Source organism: the organism of the source record quoted next, unplaced genomic scaffold, assembly GCF_019419815.1.
Source record: "Pyrus x bretschneideri cultivar Hongxiangsu unplaced genomic scaffold, Pyrus_bretschneideri_v1 Contig200, whole genome shotgun sequence".
In the NCBI taxonomy this organism is placed as follows: Eukaryota; Viridiplantae; Streptophyta; class Magnoliopsida; order Rosales; family Rosaceae; genus Pyrus; species Pyrus x bretschneideri.
Genome location: NW_025999503.1, coordinates 256,592 through 279,409, shown reverse-complemented (window position 1 = coordinate 279,409; position 22,818 = coordinate 256,592). Strand labels below are relative to the sequence as shown.

The following is a 22,818-nucleotide window of genomic DNA, read 5'->3' as shown; positions in this document are numbered from 1 at the left end:
CTTTTGATCCAACCCATGCAATGACTTTTTGGTCAATGACTCCCAAACCATAAGGGCTTTAGGGCACTAGGTGTAGAACACCCCTAAGAACTTACTAACTCGAGTTGAAAAAGCTACGAGACCAACTAACCATTTTCCCATGCTAAGACTCTACTGTTTGACGCGAGAATAACTGCTGATCAGGCAGGACTGGTGTAACATCCCACATCGCCCAAGGGAGTGGATCCTGTAAGCCTTATATGTATATTCTCATCTCTATCTAGCACGATGCCTTTTTGGAGCTCATTGGCTTCGAATTTCGTAGGAACTAAGAAGTTAAGAGAGTTTGCGCAAGAGCAATCCCAGAATGGGTGACTTACTGGGAAGTTCTCGTGTGAGTTCCCAGAAACAAAATCGTGAGGGCATGGTCGGGGCCCAAAGCAGATAATTTCGTGCCACAGTGGAGTCAAGCCCGGGATGTGGTGGAGGCCTAGGCTAGATGTGACAATTTGGTATTAGAGCCAATTCGTGGCCAGATGTGTGTCGACAAGGACGTCGGGCCCCTAAGGGGGGTGGATTGTAACATCCCACATCGCCTAGGGGAGAGAATCCTGTAAGCCTTATATGTATATTCCCATCTCTACCTTGCAAGAGGCCTTTTGGGAGCTCACTGGCTTCGGATTCCGTAGGAACTCCGAAGTTAAATGAGTTCGCGCGAGAGCAATCCCAGGATGGGTGACCCACTGGGAAGTTCTCGTGTGAGTTCCTAGAAACAAAATCATGAGGGCGTGGTCATGGCCCAAAATGAACAATATCGTGCTACAATGGAGTCGAGCTTGGGATGTGACAACTGGCTCGGTTACTAAGCAAAGTCTTGGGTGGAACAATTATTACTTTATTTATAACAATAACTTTACTTTACTTTTTTTTAGAACAAAAAAATAAAAAAATAAATAAAAATAACTCAGACGAAAAGCACGTGCTTCAATCTCACCCCCACAAATCATGTTCGTGTGAATGTGCTAATTGTTAAAGGATAACTCATGAATTAGTGCCTAAACAACAATAAATAGAAAAGTCTCTACTGTGAGATTAATCTCCACCATGTCCATTTATTCAAATGTTTAAAATAATCTATGAATAATAACTTAAAAAGAATGAAAAATTTTAGCACACTTAAAAATTAAAAATCTAAAAATTTTATTTTCCCATCCCAAACTTAAATCATACATTGTCCTGAAGATGTGAAAAAAATAAAGAGAGAAAACAAAAATATTAAATCCTTAAAAATTGAAAAATAGCTAACAAAGACAAGGAAAATAAACTAGGAAAATAGAAATAGAAAATAAAAGAAAGAAACAATAAAAGAAAAAATAAAATAACAAAGGAAACAGGAACAGAAATAAAAGAAAAGACAGGGAAACTGACACACCTGGGATTCGAAGGGGTGACCTGGTGACAAGAAAGAAACAGAGGCGCTGGAAAATATTGGAAAAAGAAGCAAAATTTCAGTGCTCTGGAGAGTTGAACCCGTGACAGGAAGCATTTCCGCATCCCTCCTAACTAGCGCCGTTTGATAACCTCGCTCTCTCACTACCCACTAGCCCAGAGCCGTGAAAGCTATATCCTTCATTTCCTCTCTCTCTTCATTTCTCATGGAACTGAAACCCTAGCTTCTGTCTTCAGCCCAGAACGTCAAAACATGAATCCATCTCCATCTCCATCTCTGTCAAAAACGGAACCCAGCCATGGCGATCTGTGATTCTAGCCCAGATTGTCACCATCGTGCATTCCTCTGCAAAACCCGAGGTAAAGAGCTCTCATTCTCTCTGCGATTATGGTCTCCACTTGGCGATATCTGAAATAAAAATGCATCCAACCATTTCTCCCTTTCGTTTTCATGACCGAAGGTCAAATGAAAACGAAATTCTGACTCTGTATGTTTTCTGTATGTAGACTTGGGGATCCGAGTAAGGCCAAGGGGAATAGGAGCCGCAAGGATCAATGGCTCACACATGGAGCTGCTGTACACACAGCAAAGATGGCTGTAAGAACTCGGATCTACAAAATGAAAGGTAAATCAAATCCCTCCACTGCGTTAAAATTAAGCATGGTTTAATATCTCTGAAAGTCATACGGATTTGTGAAATGTTTCTGTCATGCATTCATAGACCTAAAATTTCGTGAATGCTCATGTAATTTTCTGTGTGCTTGCGTGCCTCCATGTGACAAATATTGAGCAAAAACTGTGCAGATACTGGATCGGAGACATGGCTTTGATGAATGTCCACCTCTGTTTTGCCTGGATCGGAAAGGGATCCTCCTAATCCACCAAATCAGAAAATCCGTGATATTGAAATTTGATCTAATGACTGAAGTTATTATAACTTTTAAAGTGAGTTCTTGTTTGTAGCCATTGTATGTATGACTGAACTCAGCCTCAAATTCTTTTCTACATTCGTGTAGATGATGAATGCTCAAATAAATGTTGATGAATGGATGAATGATGAATGCATATTTGTATCTTTATTCTTTCGTTTATAGAAGAGTAAGGTTTATATAGCCCTTCTTTTTAATGTATTTTTTATTCTTTTTTCTTGTATTACGAGGAGTTAGGATTATGTCTTCCTGACTAAGTATGATTTATTTTTTATTACTAATAAACTACAATGGAACGCTTCCCATTTTCAACCAAGGATAAACCTCTCAACATAGAGCAGGAATTCCAACATAGGTTTGACATTTGATGAATACTTTCCACAACTTTGTTTTTTAATTTTTAATTTTAATTCTTTCAAAGTGTTCGTCCTGTAATCTTTGGCAAAGCTAGAATGTCATTGTTCAAGTATAATTCGATGCAAATAAGTTTGTTTGGCAAGCATTGATCAACTAGCCATATGTACTGCATATTTTTATCTAACAAATATGAGAACGCGTTCACATAACATCAATACTATTACATGCTATACCACATATTAACGATAAGCTTCTATTCACATATACCATTTGCTCGAAGTTTGTTTCTAATCCGACACATATGTGCCACAGCATCATAGATGTTCAATCTTTCTCTAGGCAACTCCGCTGAGCAAGCAACACCAATTTCTAAAACAAAGATTAAACTTTCTATGATTAGGATGCGATTCCTTGCCTTCCCCGCATTAGGATGATTGCTTTCTTGAACAAGAACGGGATCCAAAACCTCTTCCACTTGCTCAGGCAGAGCTGCCTTCACAAAGCTATAAAGGTTTGAAGTTCCTTGAAACATGTCATCGGTCGGTCTTTTTCCTGTAAATATTTCCAACAGGAGGATGCCAAAGCTGTACACATCACCTTGTGTCCACACTTCATGACCCATGCCATATTCTGCATTCCACAATTCAGAACATTAGATTCTAATTTTCTAGTGACGTGCTGAAAGCTCATTTTATGTTTGAAAATTTTAAATTAAATACTGCACAATTTTAAAATACTAGCTAGGAAAAAATAAACTACCAAGTGTAAATACCTGGAGGAGCATAACCAATGGTTCCCTTGATCCCTAAAGAACTTGATTGATTTCCCGACGAATTTTCAGCAGCTTTTGGTAGGAACCTCACCAAGCCGAAGTCACCTACATGTGCAACCATGTCCTCATTGAGAAGAATATTGTTGGGTTTGAGGTCGCAATGAACTATTGGCGTCTCACAATGATGATGGAGATAATCCAATGCCATAGCAACATCAATAACAATATTCAACCTCTGAGAAATTTTTAAGCTCCTTGGCCTCTCATTTCTCTCACCAATTGTATGAATTGGATACAGCCATTCCTCCAAGCTCCCGTTAACCATGAACTCATAAATTAAGGCCTTGAAGTTGTGACCGCGATAATCAAAACCAGAACATGCCGAGAGTACCTTGATAAGATTACGGTGTCTAATATTTTTGAAAGCCTTGCACTCAGCAATAAAACTTTTGTAAGCTCCGCGACGAACGAGGTTGAGTACCTTGATGGCAACTGGAGTTTCACCTTGCTCAAGTAATCCTTTATAAACGGACCCAAAACTGCCCATACCGACCAAGTTGGTTGAGGAGAATCCATTTGTTGCCTTTAGAAGACTTTGGTAAGACACCTGGGGAAATTTGTCCGAATCAGTTGCAGCTTGACCCTTTTTGTCCCTCCCTGAGCAATAAAGGTACAAAAAGGTTAGTGCAAAAATGACTCCAAGAATCCCACAAACGAGGGAGAGAACCAATTTCATGGTTAAGCTCAATCCTTTCTTTTTTGCATGCTGGAGTTTGCACTTTGGCAAATGAAACTCAGGTATGCCCCCACAAAGCTTGCTATTTCCTTCAACTGATGTCGCCGTTGCATTCTTGAACACTCCTTTGATCGGCAACATGCCCTCAAAATTGTTATAAGATAGATTCAGAGATTCCAAAAATACAAAACCTTCTAAGAATTCTGGAATGGTGCCTGACAAGTTGTTGTGAGAAAGATACAATTTTGAAAGACCTCTTAGTGAACTCAAAGTTGATGGAATTGTCCCATTGAAGAAATTTCCATGCATGTCTAGGTACTCTAATTTTATACAACTAACAAGACTAGCCGGAATTTTACCGAATAACATGTTATCAGAGATATCTAAATACTCTAGATTTATTAAAATTCCTATGTTCTCTGGCAGGGAGCCTATAAACTGATTTTGTCCTAAACTCAAATCATACAAGTTCAGCAGACCAAAGATTTCTTGCGATATGATACCGCTGAAATTGTTGGCACCAAGATGTAAGATCCTCAAATTCTGACACTCTGCTAAACTCGGCGGGATATTGCCTTGAAGTTTGTTGCCTGCTAAGCTTAACACATTTAATTGACTTAAATTTCTGAAAGAGGATGGAAGATTGCCAGAGAGAGAGTTCCCATTAAAAGCTAATTCATATAACTTGTGCAGCTTTCCCAGACCAGGGGGAATGTGACCTGAAATTTGGTTCTCGTCCATCCCCAAAAGCTCTAAGTTAGCCAGATTTACAATCTCATTCGGGATACTTCCTAATATTTTATTTTGAGCTATAATGAAGATTTGAAGAGAAGAAGACAGGTTTCCTATGCACTGAGGTAACGTGCCCGAAAAATTGTTGGTAAACATTTGGAGAATTTCTAAATGGGTGGCGTTGGTCAAATCGCAGAGAAAGGTCAAGTCATCAATTCCCCCACTTCCGAGATGGTTGTCAGCAAGGATTAACCACTCAAGCTTATGCAAATTCGTCAATGGAGGGACTTTTCCATGTAGGTGGTTACCTCCGATCCCCAATCTAAATAGATTTGAGGCATTTGATAATGAAACAGGAATAGATCCACTGAATTGGTTATTGGAAATAGAAAATATTTGGAGACTCGGAAAGACCATACCTAAGTTTGAGGGTAGACTCCCTTGGATTTCGTTGGATACCATAGCAAGGACTGTGAGAGAAGAGAGATTAAAGATTGAGGGAGGAAGCATACCCGAAAAGCTATTTACATCAAAAGCAAGAAAGCTAAGATTGGTCATTCGGCCAAAAATATCCGGGACAGTGCCACTCAAATTATTATAAGATGCGGAGAACTTTTCAAGATATGATAAATTGCTAAAAGAAGTAGGGACTCCCCCTGTAAAGTGGTTAGAGTGGATGGAAAAAACTCTTAACTTTGACAAGAGGCCAAGCTCATTTGGAATTTTTCCCATCAGGACGTTGAAACCAACAGCGAGCCTGAGGAGCTGACAGCAACACGACAAGTTGGTAGGAATTTCTCCACTCAGTGAATTGTTGTTTAACTGTAGGTCTTGCAGTCTGTGCAGGCGGCTGAATTCTGGAGGAATTTCATGGCCTAAGCTGTTGTTCTGGAGATCAATGACTCTCAAAAAACTCAAGTTCCCAATATGCGGCGATATAGATCCTGCAAGTTTGAAGGACCGCAGGCTCAACCTTGTGACCCTCTTATGACGACGACCACATGTAACGCCATGCCAAGAGCAAAAGTGGATGGTTTCATTCCATGAAGTCAGGACTTCAAAAGGGTCATGAGTTATGCTAGCTTTGATTTCAAGCAAAGCGAGTCTATCTGTCTCATTTCCCGGAAGGGCTAAACAAGGAAGGCAAGAGTGAAGAATGAAGGCATGCATAAAAAAGGATGACAAAAACACTGCAGAAATGGAGTTGTAAAACCCCATCCCCATGATGATGATATTTGTTTTGTGCGAAAGTAGAAATTGAGTTGTAAAAAGGTTGAGCTGTATTGATTGTTTGTCTAGCAGCTTTAGCAGCATCCAATTTATAATCATAATCAGAGTGCTCTGTGCGTAGTGGATCAGCCACCCCAATCGCTATCGTACTCGATGAGGGATGTCCTGACAAAAAAATATTTCTTTTTCTCTTAATTTTTTGAATCAATTCAATATAAATCTAATTTTGTGAACCTAATATTAGGAATTATCACTTTTTTGAAATTATTGTATTCATTCTTTAACTTAAAACAAATGAAAAAAGAGAGATATTAGTTTTGTATGACACAACGACTAACTTGATGAATGTGTTGTTCTTGTTGAGAAATTTTTATGGGTACTAAAAATACAAGTTAGGTGGCGTATTATTCTACGTGTTATAATAAAGGTGGACGACAAGGTTGATATATCTTACTTCTTATGTATATTGATAAAAAAAAACAAAAAAACAAATTCACGAGTTATAAGTTGAGTGAAATAATAACACCATATGGTCGTGTTCGAATACATAAAAAATTGCTCGTTCCTGTTCATATCGATAGTATGCCAATAAAACAATAGTTAGCTTTGGTATTGTACAATGACAATTCCTAATTTTGGTGCATTATTGTGTCATTTGTTTATGCCAACAAATAATGTTCGTCCTCACTCCTCTAGTTCCAGATTGGGTGCGGGCTTGCGTCTTGTGAATGGATTGAGGATATACACAAAAGAATAGGTAATGGGAATTTAGGTATGGGCAAGGCTGAGATCAAACAACCACTGCGGCAGAGGCGGCTTTGGGGGACCAAAAGGTGCAATTGTACATGGTTTCAAATTTATTTGAAAGGACTTTAATATTTATATTAAAAAAAAAAACTTTTTTTATTAGTACTACAAAATCTCATTGTGTACTCCTTATAATAAAATGCCGAGATTCTTTAGAAAAAAAAAAAAAAAGGAAACAAAGAGAGTCGCAAGATTATAGCAAGCCGTATTACTCACGAAAGCCGTATTGTCTAAAGGGGTAAGATGAAGCTAAGGGTCCCGAGGTTAGCATTCAAAACTTTCTACGTACTTTTTTGAGATAGCATTTGGTCTTAGGATTGGTACTAATGAAGTGATCAGAGCCACTTCCTGTTCTCTAGCCGCATCTAACCACTATGAGTCATTAGAAAAAGATCCAACTGTTTTTTTTAATAAAAGGGGACCAGCTAGTGACTTTGCCACGACAATCCATTCTTCCGGGGGTAGGGAAGACTCACATAGGCATTTCAGCCTCCCCCTGGCCACCATCGTGCGATTCACCAGCGTTAGGAATCGAACCCAAGACATGTCGTGTGGAATACGGGTCTAAAATTCATCCCCAACCACTGGGTCACCCCATGGTGGTTGAAAAACATCCAACTGAACCATCAGAAATTTAATTCGTTTTGTTTCTTTCAGCAACTCGTATAGGGAAAGAATGACACGTAGACTGCTATCAGAGTCTGAAATACTAGTAAATAATAAAATAACCAACTTCCATAAATAGCCAAACAAGGCATGCCCAAGTCGCTGATGCCTTAACTAAATCTTCTTAATCTTGTCACCATTCCCACTACGTACCTGATTTACTCTGCTAGGAGCCTAGGAGCCACATCGTCGACATAATACAACCCCTTTCTCTTAGTACCATGCCTAATTACAACCCTAGTTTGGATATCCGGAAGTAAGCAAAAAAATAGAAACATTAGTACGATATAACCCAATTGATCGATAATTTGACTGACTGATAAAAGATGATTTGATAATTCCGGAAGAAGCAAGGTATTGTGTAAGGATAAAGATGAGGTGAGTGCAATTGGATCAGCCTCTGATTCGAGATAATATTTCCATTGGCAGTGACAACACTCTCTGTTGGAGGATGAATCATGGATGAAAGAAAGACTCATCATGCGGCATGTGGTCACGATCTCTAGAAGCAATTTAGACATTTCCCGAATTTCTTGAATTATCTCGATCAACAGAGAGAGATACTTGATCAAAAAAAGACAATATTATCTTCTCTCCCATGGTTGCAGTAGGCTTAGGTTTAAGATTTTCAATGTCGATTGCCAAGAACAAGCCGCACGACAAGAATTAGGATTATTGTGCTACTTAAAAATCACGAAGAGGCACTGGGTAAATTTTGGTTCTGTGTAGGATTAATGATTGTCCAAAACACAAGACAATCAACGAAGTGTAGGGCAATGACATCCAAGGAAGCTACATGACATGAATAGTTTTTTGGGTTTAGGTTTTTTCTTTTTTTTCTTTTTTTTTTCCGGAAAAGAGACAAGCCGTGACCCTTTTTTTTCTTTTTTTTTTTAATTTTTTTTTTATATAGAAAACCTTGATTGTACGAGTGAAATTTTATTGATAATAAAAAAAGTTCCACCTAGTCAAGATAGATGTAAACCTAACCCTTCATAATACAAGAAGAAAAAAAAAAAGATTGAAAACACATGAAAAGGAAGGAGGACATAATATTTTACCCTTCTAGAAACGAAAACAATAATGATACAAGGAAAAAAAGGGAAGGGGGGGCCTGAAACCATAGCCAAACCTAAAAGTCTAAACCTGTAAAACAAATTAAGTTAGATCACAGGTTAAGAAAATAAAATAAGAAAGTGAGACAAACCTATATGTCAAGATGCACATTCATTTGAGAAGCGGAAGCCAGTAAAGCCAGCATAGTCTGAAAACAAAGCAGCACGAGCCACCAGCAGAGGGGAATCATGCCATACCAAAGTTGGAGAAGACGAACCTATAGCAAAGTTGTATGCAACAACATTCCCTTCGAAATATATGTGAGAGGTGTAGAAAGTCATCTTTCGAATGCGATCTAAACAAATAGACCATTGCGTACGAAGAGGCCAAGGAGGGTCAAAAGCAGTCGATTGGAAAGCAAAAATAACACTAGAACAGTCACTTTCCAACCAAAGACAATGCCATCCCTGCTGATATGCAAACTCTACACCAATAATAATTGTTGATAATTCTGCATAGAAAGAGTTACAATGACCAATCTGATACCAAGATAAAAGTGTAAAACTTTTTTTCTTTTTTGACTGTACGAGGGAAATTTTATTGATAACGATAAAGAAGTTACACTTTATCATTTTCCGAAGTTAAAGTTGGAGAAGACAAGCCCATATTAGCAAAATTGTCCACAACAAAATTTCGTTCGTGATAGATGTGAGATGCGTAGTAAGTCAAAAATGAAACACTCCCGGTACTGTTCACTTTTAACGAAAAATCATGTTTTTACCTTTCCCTGGTACTATTCACTATACCTTTATTTGTCATTTTTCATTAAAACTAAAATATTTTTAGACTTTTTGTTAGTTTTCATTTTTGTGAATGTGTTCAAAACAAATACACCATTGCTTACGAAGAGGCCAATGAGGATCAAAATCAGACGACTAAAAAGTATAAAACTTGATGAGAGTTTTTGGGTTTGTATTTTTGTGTTGTATTCTTCTGTCAAGTACAAGTATAAGCATATCTAGGTACACGAAATCCCCAAATTACAAAGCTATAATAAATAGGGAAGTTGACTCACGCAGAACAACATGCTGGATGGTGGATCCACACCTAAGACTATCGTAATCATTGACGCATGGTTGAATTGCCCAACACTAACAGAACCATTGAAAGTGAACGTTGGCAAAAGACTTGGAGTATGTGTCAGTTGACATGACGGTCAGCAAAGGTTTCCAAGAGTTGGAGCAATAGTGCATACTCTTTCACACAAACATAGCCCTCTATATTTGGTCACGCCAACCTAATCCGTATGTATATTTTAGTGTACACAAAATATGAACCGGTACATCACATGTCATAATATAAATAGAGGAATACTTCAAAAAAAACCTTCTTCCTGCTTCTATTATGACCTGTAATGTACTGATTTGTGTTATAAGTACATGGAAAAATCTCTCTTCTAAGGATTGTCAAATTTTATTGCCAATAGATGGTGGCAAAGAGGCACTGTTATAAATCGTGTTCGATTCCCCATTTAAAGTAGTGGTGAAATTAGATTGTTGATTTGAATTCATGCTTTGAACGTGTAATCAAGACTTACACAACTAATTAATTTGCAAAGTAGGCCAGTAATACTTGACCTATGAGAAGCTATATCAAATCATGATGTAAAACCCAAGAAATTAAATGAAATCATCATTTTCAGATGAACTAGTTTGGCTAAAATGCATCTGTTTTCAGCTTTCAACTTGCTTTTTGGAATATACATAGCACTGGCCTACAAATACTTTAGCTAGTGTTGGAAAATTTCTTCTGCATAATTTAGTCCAGTCAATTATTGATGGTCTCTCAGTGTTGGAAAATGGATGCATAGATGGGGAAAGAGATCCTCTCCGGATCTCTGTCCACCAAACTTTAGTGAACCGGACCCTTAAAATTTGATCCAACAGCTAAAGTTATTATAACTTTTAAAGGGGCTCCTGTTTTTAGCTGTTTGATCAAATTTCAAGGGCCCGGATCACTGGATTTGGTGAGAGAGATCCGAACCCATAGATAGCTTTCCATTGCCAATTATTACAAGCCTACCAAATTGCTTACTCAGAAGTCCTACGGGACTTGGCATCAGTCAAGCACTAGTTTGTGTATCCAATATCTGTTATTTTCCAACACTAATGATGAGTTTAAATATACGAAGAAATAGCACTTAAAGTAGTCCGTAATGAATTTTTTTTTTTTTTAAGTGCAATTAACAACTTTGGAATTTCTTTCAACTCACTCAATCAATGGTTCGAGATTACTCATTTCATCACTAAAAGCCTTCAGTAAAATCTCATTATAGACTTTGTGTAGGTCAGCTGTCGAGTATCGATCGTCTGCCATTGTTGCAAAATACTTAAGTCGCCGGTGTGAGAACACTTATGGTTTGTAACTCGGTATTTATATGTGCTTTTATGGGTGTGTCCTTTGATCATAGAGTACAATATGGTGTTTTGTGCTCAAAGTGGTAAGCACAAATAAAAAAATTTTGTGCCTCTGTTCTGAAAAAGTTATCAGATGACTTTCCCCATCCATATTAGCCCAATTTTTGTTATTGTGCCCAATAGGTTATATTTTGAAAATGAAAATGTAAAAATTTGAAATAAATGAGAAAATTTCATAAAATCAAGATGGAACACACAACAAAATCCAATGTCTCAGCTGTAAGAAGGATCAAGTAGTAGAAATGGAATCATCACAATTCAGCAAAAAGATGTTCGCATGTTCCACAGACGCAAACAAATTGTGAGCTACTGTCTATTTATAGACACTAAAAGTTTTTGTGCCTATATTTTGTCATACAATTGTCAGACCAATAATTATATATATATATATATGCACTACTTGGCATGGCTTCGTGCCCAATAATGTGTTTGTGTCCATTTCTTTTTACACTGAGTACAATACATTGTATCCTTTATTGAATGGACATTGTTCCACCATATTAGTGTTCTCAAAGACACAAACTCTTCATTTGTGTACACCAAATCCCATATTTTTCGTAGTGTTTCAACAACTTTTGGTAGGAACCTCACCAACCCAAAGTCACCTACATGTGCAATCATATCCTCATTGAGAAGAATATTGCTAGGTTTGAGGTTGCAATGAACTATTGGCGTCTCACAATGACGATGGAGATAATCCAATGCCATAGCAACATCAAAAACAATATTCAAACTTTGAGAAATTGTTAAGGTCCTTGGCCTGTCATTTGTCTCACCAATTGTATGAATTGGATATAGCCATTCCTCCAAGCTCCCGTTAGCCATGAACTCATAAATTAAGGCCTTGAAGTCGTGACCGCGATAATCAAAACCAGAACATGCTGAGACTATCTTGACAAGATTACGGTGTCCAATATTTCGGAAAGCCTCGCACTCATAAATAAAACTTTTGTAAGCCCTGCTAAATGAACATGGTTGAGTACCTTGATCGCAATTGTAGTTTAACTTTGCTCAAGTATTCCCTTATAAACGGACCCAAAACTGCCCATACCGACCAAGTTGGTTGAGGAGAATCCATTTGTTCCTCTTAGAAGACTTTGGTATGATACATCTGGGGAAGTTTGTCTAAATCACTTTAAGTGAGATCTTTTTTATCTCTCCGTGAGCAATAAGGGTACAAAAAGGTTAGTGCAAAAATAACTCCAAAAATCCCACAAATGAGAGAGAGAACCAATTTCATGGTTAAGCTCAATCCTTCCTTTTTTTGGACGCTGGAGAGTTGCACTTTGGCAAATGAAACTCAGATATGCCCCCAGAAAGCTTGCTATTTCCTTCAACTGATGTCGCCATTGCATTCTTGAACACTCCCTTGATCGGCAACATGCCCTCAAAATTGTTATAAGATAGATTCAGAGATTCCAAAAATACAACTAACTACACCTGCTGGAATTTCACTGAATAACATGTTTTCAAAGATATCTATATACGCAAGATTTATTAAAATTCCTACTTCCTCTGGTAGGGAGCCGAGAAAATGATCTTGAGGTAAACTAAATATATACAAGTTCAACAGATCAATGATTTCTTGCGATATGATACCACTAAAACTGTTCTCACCAAGATATAAAAGCCTCAAATTCTGACACACTATTAAACTTGGCAGGATATTGCTTGGAAGTTGTTGCCTTCTAAGCTTAACTCATTTAATTGACTTAAATTTCCGAAAGAGGATGTAAGATTGCCAAAGAGAGAGAGTTCCTACTCGCATTTAATAGATATAACTTGTGAACCTTTCCTACACCCGGGGGAATGTGACCTGATAATTGGTTCTCAGCATCCCCAAAACCTCCAAGTTAGCCAAATTTACAATCTCATTCGGGAAACTTATATTTTATTTTGTGCAAAATGGAAATCATTTATTTATTTTTATTTTTTTATTTCTGAACGGATGGAAATCATTTTTAGAAATTAGATGTGGAAAAACACAGAATTAACAATTTGACGAGTAACATGATGATACTAGAAATCAAGTAAACATAACAAAAGGCATGAATTATTCATGGAAATTGTGAAATCAGAAGAAATTTGTACATGTTACTTGAGTGTTTTGTAGTCATTGGAGTAGCGATAAACTACATCAAACCAACTATCCATAGCACTTACAATAAGTATATTGAAACTGTTTTGATGAGTCAAAATTTTAAAAAATTAATCAAAATTACCAATTATGATTAAGTTTACGGGACTCCATGGAATTCATGTTTAATTGCGGGACTAGATGCATCCATTTCATTCAAATCAAGAAATACAACGCAATCAAATAACAAAATACCTGAATTCGAAGATAAAGCCAGGGAATATAGAAAACTTCAAGTCTTGAAGCAATGGGAGCATAGCCTTGCTTTTTGCCACAAAACAATCCCTTTTTTCAGAAAATTACAGGAAGACAAATAAAATTGGAAACAAATTACTTCAATTGAATAGGGAATCTGCAAATTGCTACCACTCAATAATTTTGCAGAAGCGGCAATTATGTTTCATTTCCCTGCAATAACAACAAGTACAATTCTGTAACCGTTCTCCCCACTAACCTAAAAGGCTAAACCCACTTCTTCAATTCCTTCTTATTTGTCAATCATAAACCAAGGGAACCTTATGACATTTCAACCTTAATTATCAATGTACCAAGTATATCGGAAATACATAAATAACGAAATTCCACTAACGAACTAAACAAATGGTCCTTCAATACATCCTTACAGAATCACAACTTACCTTCCAAATTGGACACAATGCAATAAGCAAGAATTGCAATGTTCTGAGACTTTTTCGGATCAAGCACACACCTAATTCAGAAAATTTCCCATAAAATTTGACAAAATGCAATAAACAATAATTAAATATCACTACTTACCTTCCAAAAGCACAGACTTCATCAATGGTAACATTAGGCCCCCTCAACAAATTTCAAATTCTGCACACCAAATCAATCCGATCCAATGAGCAATAATATAATAAAAAGGCATACAGAGATCCAAAATGTTGAAATTACAATAAAAAATCAAATCATGCTTTAAAGAAATGCAACATATTCATGAAAAACTTGAAATTTTGAGAACAATTCGCTTCATTCATTAGAAGCCAAAATTTGAAACAAAAACCATAATCGAATTAACTAAATTATATCACTTGAAAAGGATAATCATTAAGAAATAAAACGGATTGAGAAGTACAATCATGACCTACCCCCAACTGCTTCGAGAAGAATAATTGCTTAGCTGACAAAAGGGTCTCATCAGGTAATGGCACTCCAGTCAAATCTAAGCCAATAGGTACTTCTTCATACTTAAAATCAATCTCTAGTTTATGTAAACATATTCAGTTATACAAATATCCAAATGTTATATAATTACTAATTTCCCAACAAAATTTCTCGATTATACAACACACAGAGCAGCTCAAATTGTTAAACATTAACCCAAAGAAAATATGGGAAAATTAAAAGACTTTTCCTTTTAATTTTCCCACCGTTTCTCAGGCACCTGAAATAAAATTGAGAAAAGGAAGAAAACGGAAGCAGAATTAAAAGAAACCATCGATGGAGGGGGCGAGGTTGAGGCCAATGCCATCGCCGGGAAGCAAAGTGATGGGGTAGCGTTTGGAGGTTGAGGCTGCAGAGCAACTGATCTTACCCACTCTGCTTTCATCGACCGCTAAACAGAGAAAAAGGAGACAAAAATTAAAAAAATTCTCGTATAAATAAATTTGTAAAAGTGGGAAAATTGGCGGTGATTACAATTTGAGAAGGGAGCAACAGATCCTACCCACTCTGCTTCAACGATGGATAGCTCACTTGGTTTGCTAAAAATATTGTATAAATAAATTTGAAACCCCTCGTACCTTAAATTGGAATTTCGAAACTGGAAGACGAAGGCAAGACGACGAACGGTACGGTTTGCTGGCGTTCGTAAGAAAACAGCTCGCCGGAATTAGAAGACCTAGAACCTAGCCGCTTAACACTTGAAATCGATTTGTTGGTTTCGAAGTTTAAGTGTGGGAATTCGCTTTGCTGATTTGAGGGTTTTAGGTTTCGAATATTTTTCTGGTAATTGTGAGCAACAGAGCTAAATGGGACGATGCTTTGCCAGATGAGGCGAAGAGGCGGAGGGGAAGATTCACTCACTCCAATCCTCCAAGAACCCATACTTTTCTCAATCCTTGGAACCCTAGAAAAATCATCAGAAGATTAATTTCATTTGTCCTGACTTGGGAGGGAGTGCGAGGATTTTCCTACGTCTGCGTGTACATTTTATTTGTTTATTATGTAAGATATTTCATATGATGTGGATGTGAAAATTAATATGAGAATCGAAATTGACATTAAAATTTTAAATTGTAACCTATTCACCTCCCTTAAACTAGTACCATCCTTCATTGATACATAACATATGAGCACTATCACGACCTTCTCCTTTCACACCATGGTGGATTTTGCGGATTTCTCAACCACCAATCTCTTTCTCGCAAAGTACTTCTATGACAGTGATACATCAACATGGTAGAGTCTCAAGCCAATGAAACAATTGTGACTCATAAGTTTTTTTCTACAAAATATTATATCATTAGCACGAAACGCTACAAAGATGATACATCATGTTCAAACTCATTTCAAGACAGATAAGGACCCAAAGGAAGAGACAAATAAAACCATCAGAAACCCACCACTTAAACCCCAAAAACCGAAACCAAAAAGAATTCGCGCTCCCTCACTCTTTCAACAGCCAACAATGGCGAACCTGAGGACGGCAATGGACTCGGCCTTCTGGGACTTGAACATTTCTTCGCCTCAGACCTTTGAGGGCTCCGCCAAGGCCGTTCCCGGCGACCCATTTCCTCTCGACGGTGCTCGACCCAGCCGAGCCCTTGGGATTCAGCAACTCTCTCTTCTGGGAAATGGGTTCCCTTTGGGTGTTATACCTTCCTACTCCCCCACTTCTAACAGGGACTTGGATTCTTTCTCTCTCCAGTCCCTCTTGCTCAGACCACCTACCTCTAACTGGTAGACTGCTACAACTTCTTTGCTTAGCTATTGCCCATTGGGTTTTCTCAAATTTATTATTTTTCGTTTAATGGATATTCTTTTTCGTTTTACGTGTTTCCGTGGATTGGTTTGTGGTTTGTATTGTTACTGAGAAAGTGATGGAAAATGGGTGTGATTCGTTTGTTGTTTGTTTGGTTGCCGGGAAGGTTGGGAGAGAAGAGCAATTGAAATTGTTGTTATGGGGTTGAATTGGGTAAAGGAAAAAGTTTAGGAAAGATAATTTGTCTCCTGTTTCCTGAGAAATGAACTTTTTTTTTTGGTCTCCAAATTCGTATTGTTGCTAAGGAGCCTCTGCTTCTAGGTTTGGTTTGTTCTTTGTTTGACATTTAGGAAGATGTTGGTATATTGTACAAAATTTGGGTTATTGGTGAATTACTTGATGTGAGAAAGAGAGCTTGAGTGGAAGGCTTGACAGCCGAACAAAGCTTGTTTGCCTAGTTCTAGTGGTATAGCACATAAAGCATGAATTTTTTGTTGCCTTGTTATTTTACTGATTTGCAAGCGGGTTCTTATGTTTTTCGAGAGCATCAAAGCTTTATCAGGTTTAGCAGAGCACAAGTTGGGATTACACTTGAGGCTGCATGGCCTGAACTGTTCGTTGGCCATAAAGGAAAATACTGGGATGTCCCTGAGTCAATTTCCTTAAGTATGTCATCACTTGTCTCCGAATCTGGATTGCGGTACCACATTGGTGTACATAAAAACAGTGGTCATCCCCAGGCATTTAATTCCATAGATGATGAGGCACCTACTTCTCTAATGCCTGGATGCTGCGCAAAGGCTGCCTTTTCTTATGAAAAAAAGCCAAGATCTTTGGAGCCAAAATGAGACACGAAAAGACATCATGATACAGAAAGAAAAGGGTTGGTTTTGGCGGCCATCTTATGATGTGCGTCTTAAAGAACCTCATGCTGCAGTATCTGGAAATTTTGGTAATTTTACACGTTACTCATATTTTCTGTGATAACTTGTATTATCTTGTTACATTTTTTTGGAAGTTTCATACCAATACTCAGGTGTATCTTATAATTTTTAGCTTATACATTTGCATGTTTTTATACATGTATACATGTTTTGGTACCACTTAGTTTCGTTTATATTGTATGTGTGAGGTTTTCTACTTTAGTATATTAAAAGCCAGTAGACTTAAGGAGCATGTCACCTCCTTTCATGGTGTTCCGTGGTGGTAGGTGTGACTGCTATAAAATAAAATAATAGTAATAAAAAATAATTCTGGAGACAAATTCTAACAGAACATTTCAATATTTTTATTTTGTGTTTATGAGTTGAGATCCGTTGCCGACAGTATGCAGTATCTTTAGGTTTTTACTTTAACTATTTCCTGATGTTTGCCCCCAGGGAAGGCCAGATACGAAATTCTATAATTGTCAATTGTTAGTGCTATAGCTCCCTTTTGTTTGCAAAATGAAATTGTAATGCCATTCTCACTTCATCTGGTCAATGGTGGCATTACATTTTAGGTGGAAGCTGCACCGCCTGGTTTCAGGATGGGTATAACCCAGTGGCAGTTGATATGAGGGGAGACGAGGGCAATTCTAGGAGCAATAAGAAGAGAAGTCCATTCCATGCTGATTTTTTTAGCTCTCTCTGTTATACTTTCCAGCACGGAAAATTTAGAGAGCTCTACGATGATCTGACTAGGATTGATGCTTGTCTGGATATTTGTTCAGCTTCAGCTTTGGATAAAAGGGTGATTAATGGTTTGAAGAGTTCCTCAGCTAATAGTGCAAAAGATCCGATGTCCTCCCCTAGGATCAATCTAATCTTTCAGCAGCAGGTATTTCTATTTATTCATTAACTTTTTAAATGTTTCACACCTTAAGTTGTAAGAGAGATTTTATATGCAGTTATGCACAATGTGTTACAAAACCTGCATAGTCATTTGCTAATTGGTTCTTGTGGAAACGTGTCTGCCCTGTCTGATTTCGATAATCTGCAGTCATTTTTCTGCTGATGTATTTGTACGTTGTTTTACTGCTCATGTGTTTTTATGTACGACTATTAGATCAGCGTAGAACTTTAAAATGAGAGGATGAAAAGCTGAGCTCCTTTATATGGCTATTAACATGCGTGGCTGGGGTGAATGTTTTGGTTACTGGGAAGAAAATCCAATTGTTATTGACACATTACCTTTCCTTTGTAGATTTATGGGCCAATTGTCTTTAGAGCGGATTCCAGGGTTGCACTTGACTCTTTGAGCGGGAAACATGCCCCATGTATTGAGGATTTCATATACAGCTTGAGCTACTCCTTGAGACTTTTACGATCAGGGAAGGTCGTTGCTTGGTATTCCCCATAAAGAAAAGAAAGGATGATTGAGTTGCGCTTATTCGAGTTTGAACTCCTGATTTTCATTTACATGTTGGAAATGTATGTTTTGATGTGTATCGCATTTAGGTAATTTAGCTTGACAGTAGAAAGCGAGAAGGGTTCCGGTTCAGAATGTAGTTACAAAGATTTTGAGTAATACTGTTTTTATTGATCGAAGGGAAAAGATTGTTATCTGCAAGCAAATAGTAATTATATGTTTATTGATCAAATAAAATACGAAGGAAAAGTTAGTTTTACATAAGAAACATTGCTAACTTGACATGCCAATGCTGCTCAGTATGTTTCTTTCTGATCTGACGCAATTGTGTCGCGTCACTAGCTTTCAGCCTCTCTCTAGGCAACTCCGCAAAGCAAGCAACGCCGATTTCTAAAATCGAAACAATGCTTTCTTCAAATTAGATGCCAGTGCTGGTGATATTCTCGTTAATGTGATTGCTAGCATTCATCAGATGACCCTCAACATTTTCTTGAACAAGAGAGGGATTGACAATATCTACCAGATGCCTTAACAAAATTATGCAGGTTTGAAGATCCTTGAAACATGTTATCTGTTTGTCCTTTTGCTGTAAACATTTCCAATAAGAGAATGCCGTAGCCATACACATCGCCTCGTGTCCAAACTTCATGTCCCATAACATATTGTGCTTTAATCCATATTTTAATTGATCACAAACGCTAGCTAGTTAGGTTTTCAAACAATTAACATACAAAGCTAAAGTTGGGGACGTCTTCAGCTTTCAAAAGAGACCTTTTGACACTAAATCGGAGTTGATTTGATCGGTCAAAAGTCTGATTTTCTCTGCCGTCCAAACGACTTGATAGAAAAATCTAGAATTTTGACACAATCATCTTGAAAAACTCACAAACATCCTCCAATTGGATTCACTCCAAAATTCGTCGATTTGTTCACTTTATGCTCAAGAGGGAGTTGCATATCCTATATTGAAAATACATAATAAAGTATCAAAATTCTATCAAAATAAGCAATAAAATATAACTAAGAATATGGTAAAATATATGATATAATATTGATTCATCAACTACAATGAAACATTTGCACCAATTTAGAACTTTGATAGCACAAAAGGGATGGAGTTTGTTCTAGCTAGATGTGAAGTTTGCTTTCCTGAATGAAAAAAGAGGTGTTCCGCTGTTGCCTTAACAATCCTACATAGTTCTTCCCATTGCTTACGAATTACCCATGCATATTTCAAAGGTCAGGTTTTCCTAATATATGTCCAATTTGGAACCTCTAACATAGAACGTATATCTAACATGCAACCCGTCTGAACGTTCGAATCAAATATGAACATGAAAGACTCATTAAGTTTTATGAAAACCCTTTGAAAAATCATGCAACACTTATGATGTGGTGTTCATCCTAAGTGAAATTACAATTATTAACAACAAGAAAGCATTCCTCAATTTCAGGATGACATCCAATAGAAATTGCATCCAGTTATCTAAACATCCTAATGGCCGCGAATCATTAAGACATAAAGACAATTTAAACACAGTAATTAATAATTCAAAACATGCATGCATAATATCATAAGCAATTAAATAAAGACTATATATTCATGCTAAGGCTCAGGGCATCGTGTGATAACCCGTCACTAATTTTACAATTTTAAAAATTTTAAAAGAGTGATTTGACGAAAATACCCTAAAGGTCAAATTGTTGACTTTTGTTGACTAGCGCATAGTGAGAGATACAAAAGATTCATTTTGCGTATCCTTGAAGTAATTGACGGTATGCACGCGTAGGCGCAAGGGGAACTGAATTCGGAATTACGACGAATATTTTACAAATTTCAAAGTGTGAAGGGCGTTTTGGTAAATTCACATCACGGGAGATATTTTTATTTATTTATTTAATTATATTTTGGGCTTGACCCAAGGATGCTGCACGCATATCTTCGAAGTACATGACGCTATGAGTGCGTAGATGAAATCTTTCCATGTTTAATTTTGATTTCAGTACAACTATTTTAAATCTACGTTATTGTATATATATATTTTGACGTTATGTTATTATATATATATATGTATGTATGTATGTATGTATGTATTTGGCCTTATGTTTTTATGAAATTATTATATTATAATATTGTGCTGAAGGAGAAGGAAAGTATGAGTTTGGAGGCATAAAAGAGGAATCATTGCACATCGATCGCGACAGAATGACATTCTCTTTTATGCAACCACTCTAGCTTGATTTCTTCTTTATGTATTTTCTATTGATCTTTGAGTATTTTTGTATAGCAACTTATTTCAAATTTCGGGGATAAATTTTTTTAAGGTGGGTAGATTGTGACAACCCGTCCTTAATTTTATGATTTTATAACTTTAAAAAGAGTGATTTGACAAAAGTGCCCTAGAGGTGAGATAGTTGACTTTCGTTTACCAGTGCATAGTGAGACATACGAAATATTCTTTTAGCGTACCCTTGAAGTACTCGACAGTACGAACGCGTAGGTGTAAGCAGAACTGAATTCGGAATTACGAGAAAGATTTACAAATTTCGGAGCATGAAGGGCGTTTTGGTAAATTCACGTTACGAGATATATTTTTTTGTTTTTCTTTTGTGGCTTTGTTTTGTGAGCTAGTGGGGCCCACACCCCATTCGTCCACCTCTTTCCCGTGTCTCCCTATCTCTCGGGACTATCTCTCAATTTTTTTCAAATCTCCCTCACCTCACTTCTCCACTCTCTAGCTGCCACCTCACCTCTTTCCCTCTTACCCTTCTATCTCTCATCTCTCTCTCTCTCTCATCTCTCTTTCCCTCAAACTATCCCTCTCTTATCTTTGTAAAAACAATGGAGCCGAGCAGCAGCACCACTACCTCGCCGTACTCTGGCGAACCTCACGACAAAATCTCCACCATATCATAACCATCAACCTCACAGAAGACCACCACTTTTGTACCTAGTTTGCTCAAAATGCCCAAGTGGAAAAATGGAACCGCATAGTGACTTTTATCACTGTTCACTCATTTCTCCGACCATGGTGAGCCTCGAGACCCTCATATCATTCTTATTTTGAAGCACTTATGTTGTTTTAACCTTAAAAATGAGTTTGGGGGATGATTTGATGTAGAACACACACTGGGAAGATTTTTCCCCAGTTTTTGGGCCAAAGATCCGGCAGTTTCGAGCCGTTTTTCGGCTAATTCCAGCCACGTCAGGACCCCATTTTGGTATATTTCTCTTCCTCTCATTTCGAGCTTCAAATTAGTATATTAGATTGGTAGTTTTAATTGAGTTTCGAAGCTAGGTGGAGCCAGGAAAGTTTCCCGGCCAAGATTCCCAGATTCCGGCGATTGCAATGACAACTGGCTAGAGAAAAAGAAAAAAAAAATCCAAACCCGGATCCACAAGACCGATCCGGATCCACTTATAAATATTCATTCTGAGGAAAGAATATTCTGTTAAAGTTAACTGTTGTTGACTTTTTTTTTCAGAATTTTCTCAAAAACCCCTCATAGGCTAATTTCGACGCCCTGAGTCCATTTTTGGCATCCATTAGTGAAATTCTAAAGTTTTAATGTTGTTAACCACTGGAGCATCTCGGTTGACTTTTTAAGGTTGATCGTTGACTTTTTAGAAATTTTGCCCGGGACCCCTCTTAGTGTATTTTGACACTTTGGGGGCGTTTGTTGCGCCGGACTATCTCGGACTGGATTAGCTTCAAGGACTAAGCTGGACTGCCTTAGACTAGACTAAACTGGACTAACTTAGTGAAGCGTTTGGTGCAGTATTGGACTAAAAAGCTGGATAATAACAAATTCTAATATTATATTATTTAATATATAAATTATTAATATTTTATTATGATCTTATCTTTTTCTTCATCTTTTCTAACCATTTCCGTCCCACTCTTTTCCTCTTCTCTCATCGTCCCACCCTCTCCCTCTTTTTTTTCCTCTTAGACCTCTCAATTCATGTCTCTTTCTTATTCCTGGTCAAACTCCTTATTGATTCCAGTGTCTATTTCTTTGTCCTCCCTCCCTCTCTAGCTATGTGTTGTTTGAATGGAACCTCACGGCTCCAATTTTCCCGACGAGTTGCAGGTTTCCCGATGTGTTTTCCGGTCAACCCTCGTTAAATTGGAATAAGTTAGCATCGCCAAAAAATTCATCACCATCCCTAGACCGAGATCTTAGCTTTGAATG

At 37.5% G+C, this 22,818-nt stretch overlaps 1 protein-coding gene, 2 long non-coding RNA genes and 1 pseudogene across 4 annotated transcripts; 2 read left to right on the top strand and 2 right to left on the bottom strand.

Moving 5' to 3' along the window:
* The first annotated feature begins 1,588 nt into the window (after nucleotides 1-1,588).
* On the top strand, nucleotides 1,589-2,520 carry LOC125477226. The gene is made up of 3 exons (XR_007258412.1): nucleotides 1,589-1,788; nucleotides 1,936-2,054; nucleotides 2,234-2,520. It is a non-coding gene; the product is annotated as an uncharacterized LOC125477226 (long non-coding RNA).
* A 448-nt stretch (nucleotides 2,521-2,968) lies between these two features.
* Nucleotides 2,969-6,335, bottom strand: LOC103935519 (probable LRR receptor-like serine/threonine-protein kinase At3g47570). Its single transcript, XM_048584170.1, has 2 exons — nucleotides 3,488-6,335; nucleotides 2,969-3,345 (listed from the first exon to the last, which is right to left on the bottom strand). Exons 1-2 carry the CDS (start codon nucleotides 6,282-6,284, stop codon nucleotides 2,969-2,971), a joined length of 3,174 nt encoding a protein of 1,057 aa, XP_048440127.1. The 5' UTR covers nucleotides 6,285-6,335.
* Nucleotides 6,336-11,558: 5,223 nt separating this feature from the next.
* On the bottom strand, nucleotides 11,559-15,503 carry LOC125477227. Of its 2 annotated transcripts, XR_007258414.1 has the most exons (3): nucleotides 15,092-15,503; nucleotides 13,524-14,904; nucleotides 11,559-12,577 (listed from the first exon to the last, which is right to left on the bottom strand). It is a non-coding gene; the product is annotated as an uncharacterized LOC125477227 (long non-coding RNA). The 2 variants fall into 2 exon arrangements; XR_007258413.1 differs by lacking the exon at nucleotides 11,559-12,577 and having other exon boundaries at nucleotides 13,447-14,904.
* A 733-nt stretch (nucleotides 15,504-16,236) lies between these two features.
* LOC125477213 lies at nucleotides 16,237-19,015 on the top strand (annotated as a pseudogene).
* The last annotated feature ends 3,803 nt before the right edge of the window (nucleotides 19,016-22,818 follow it).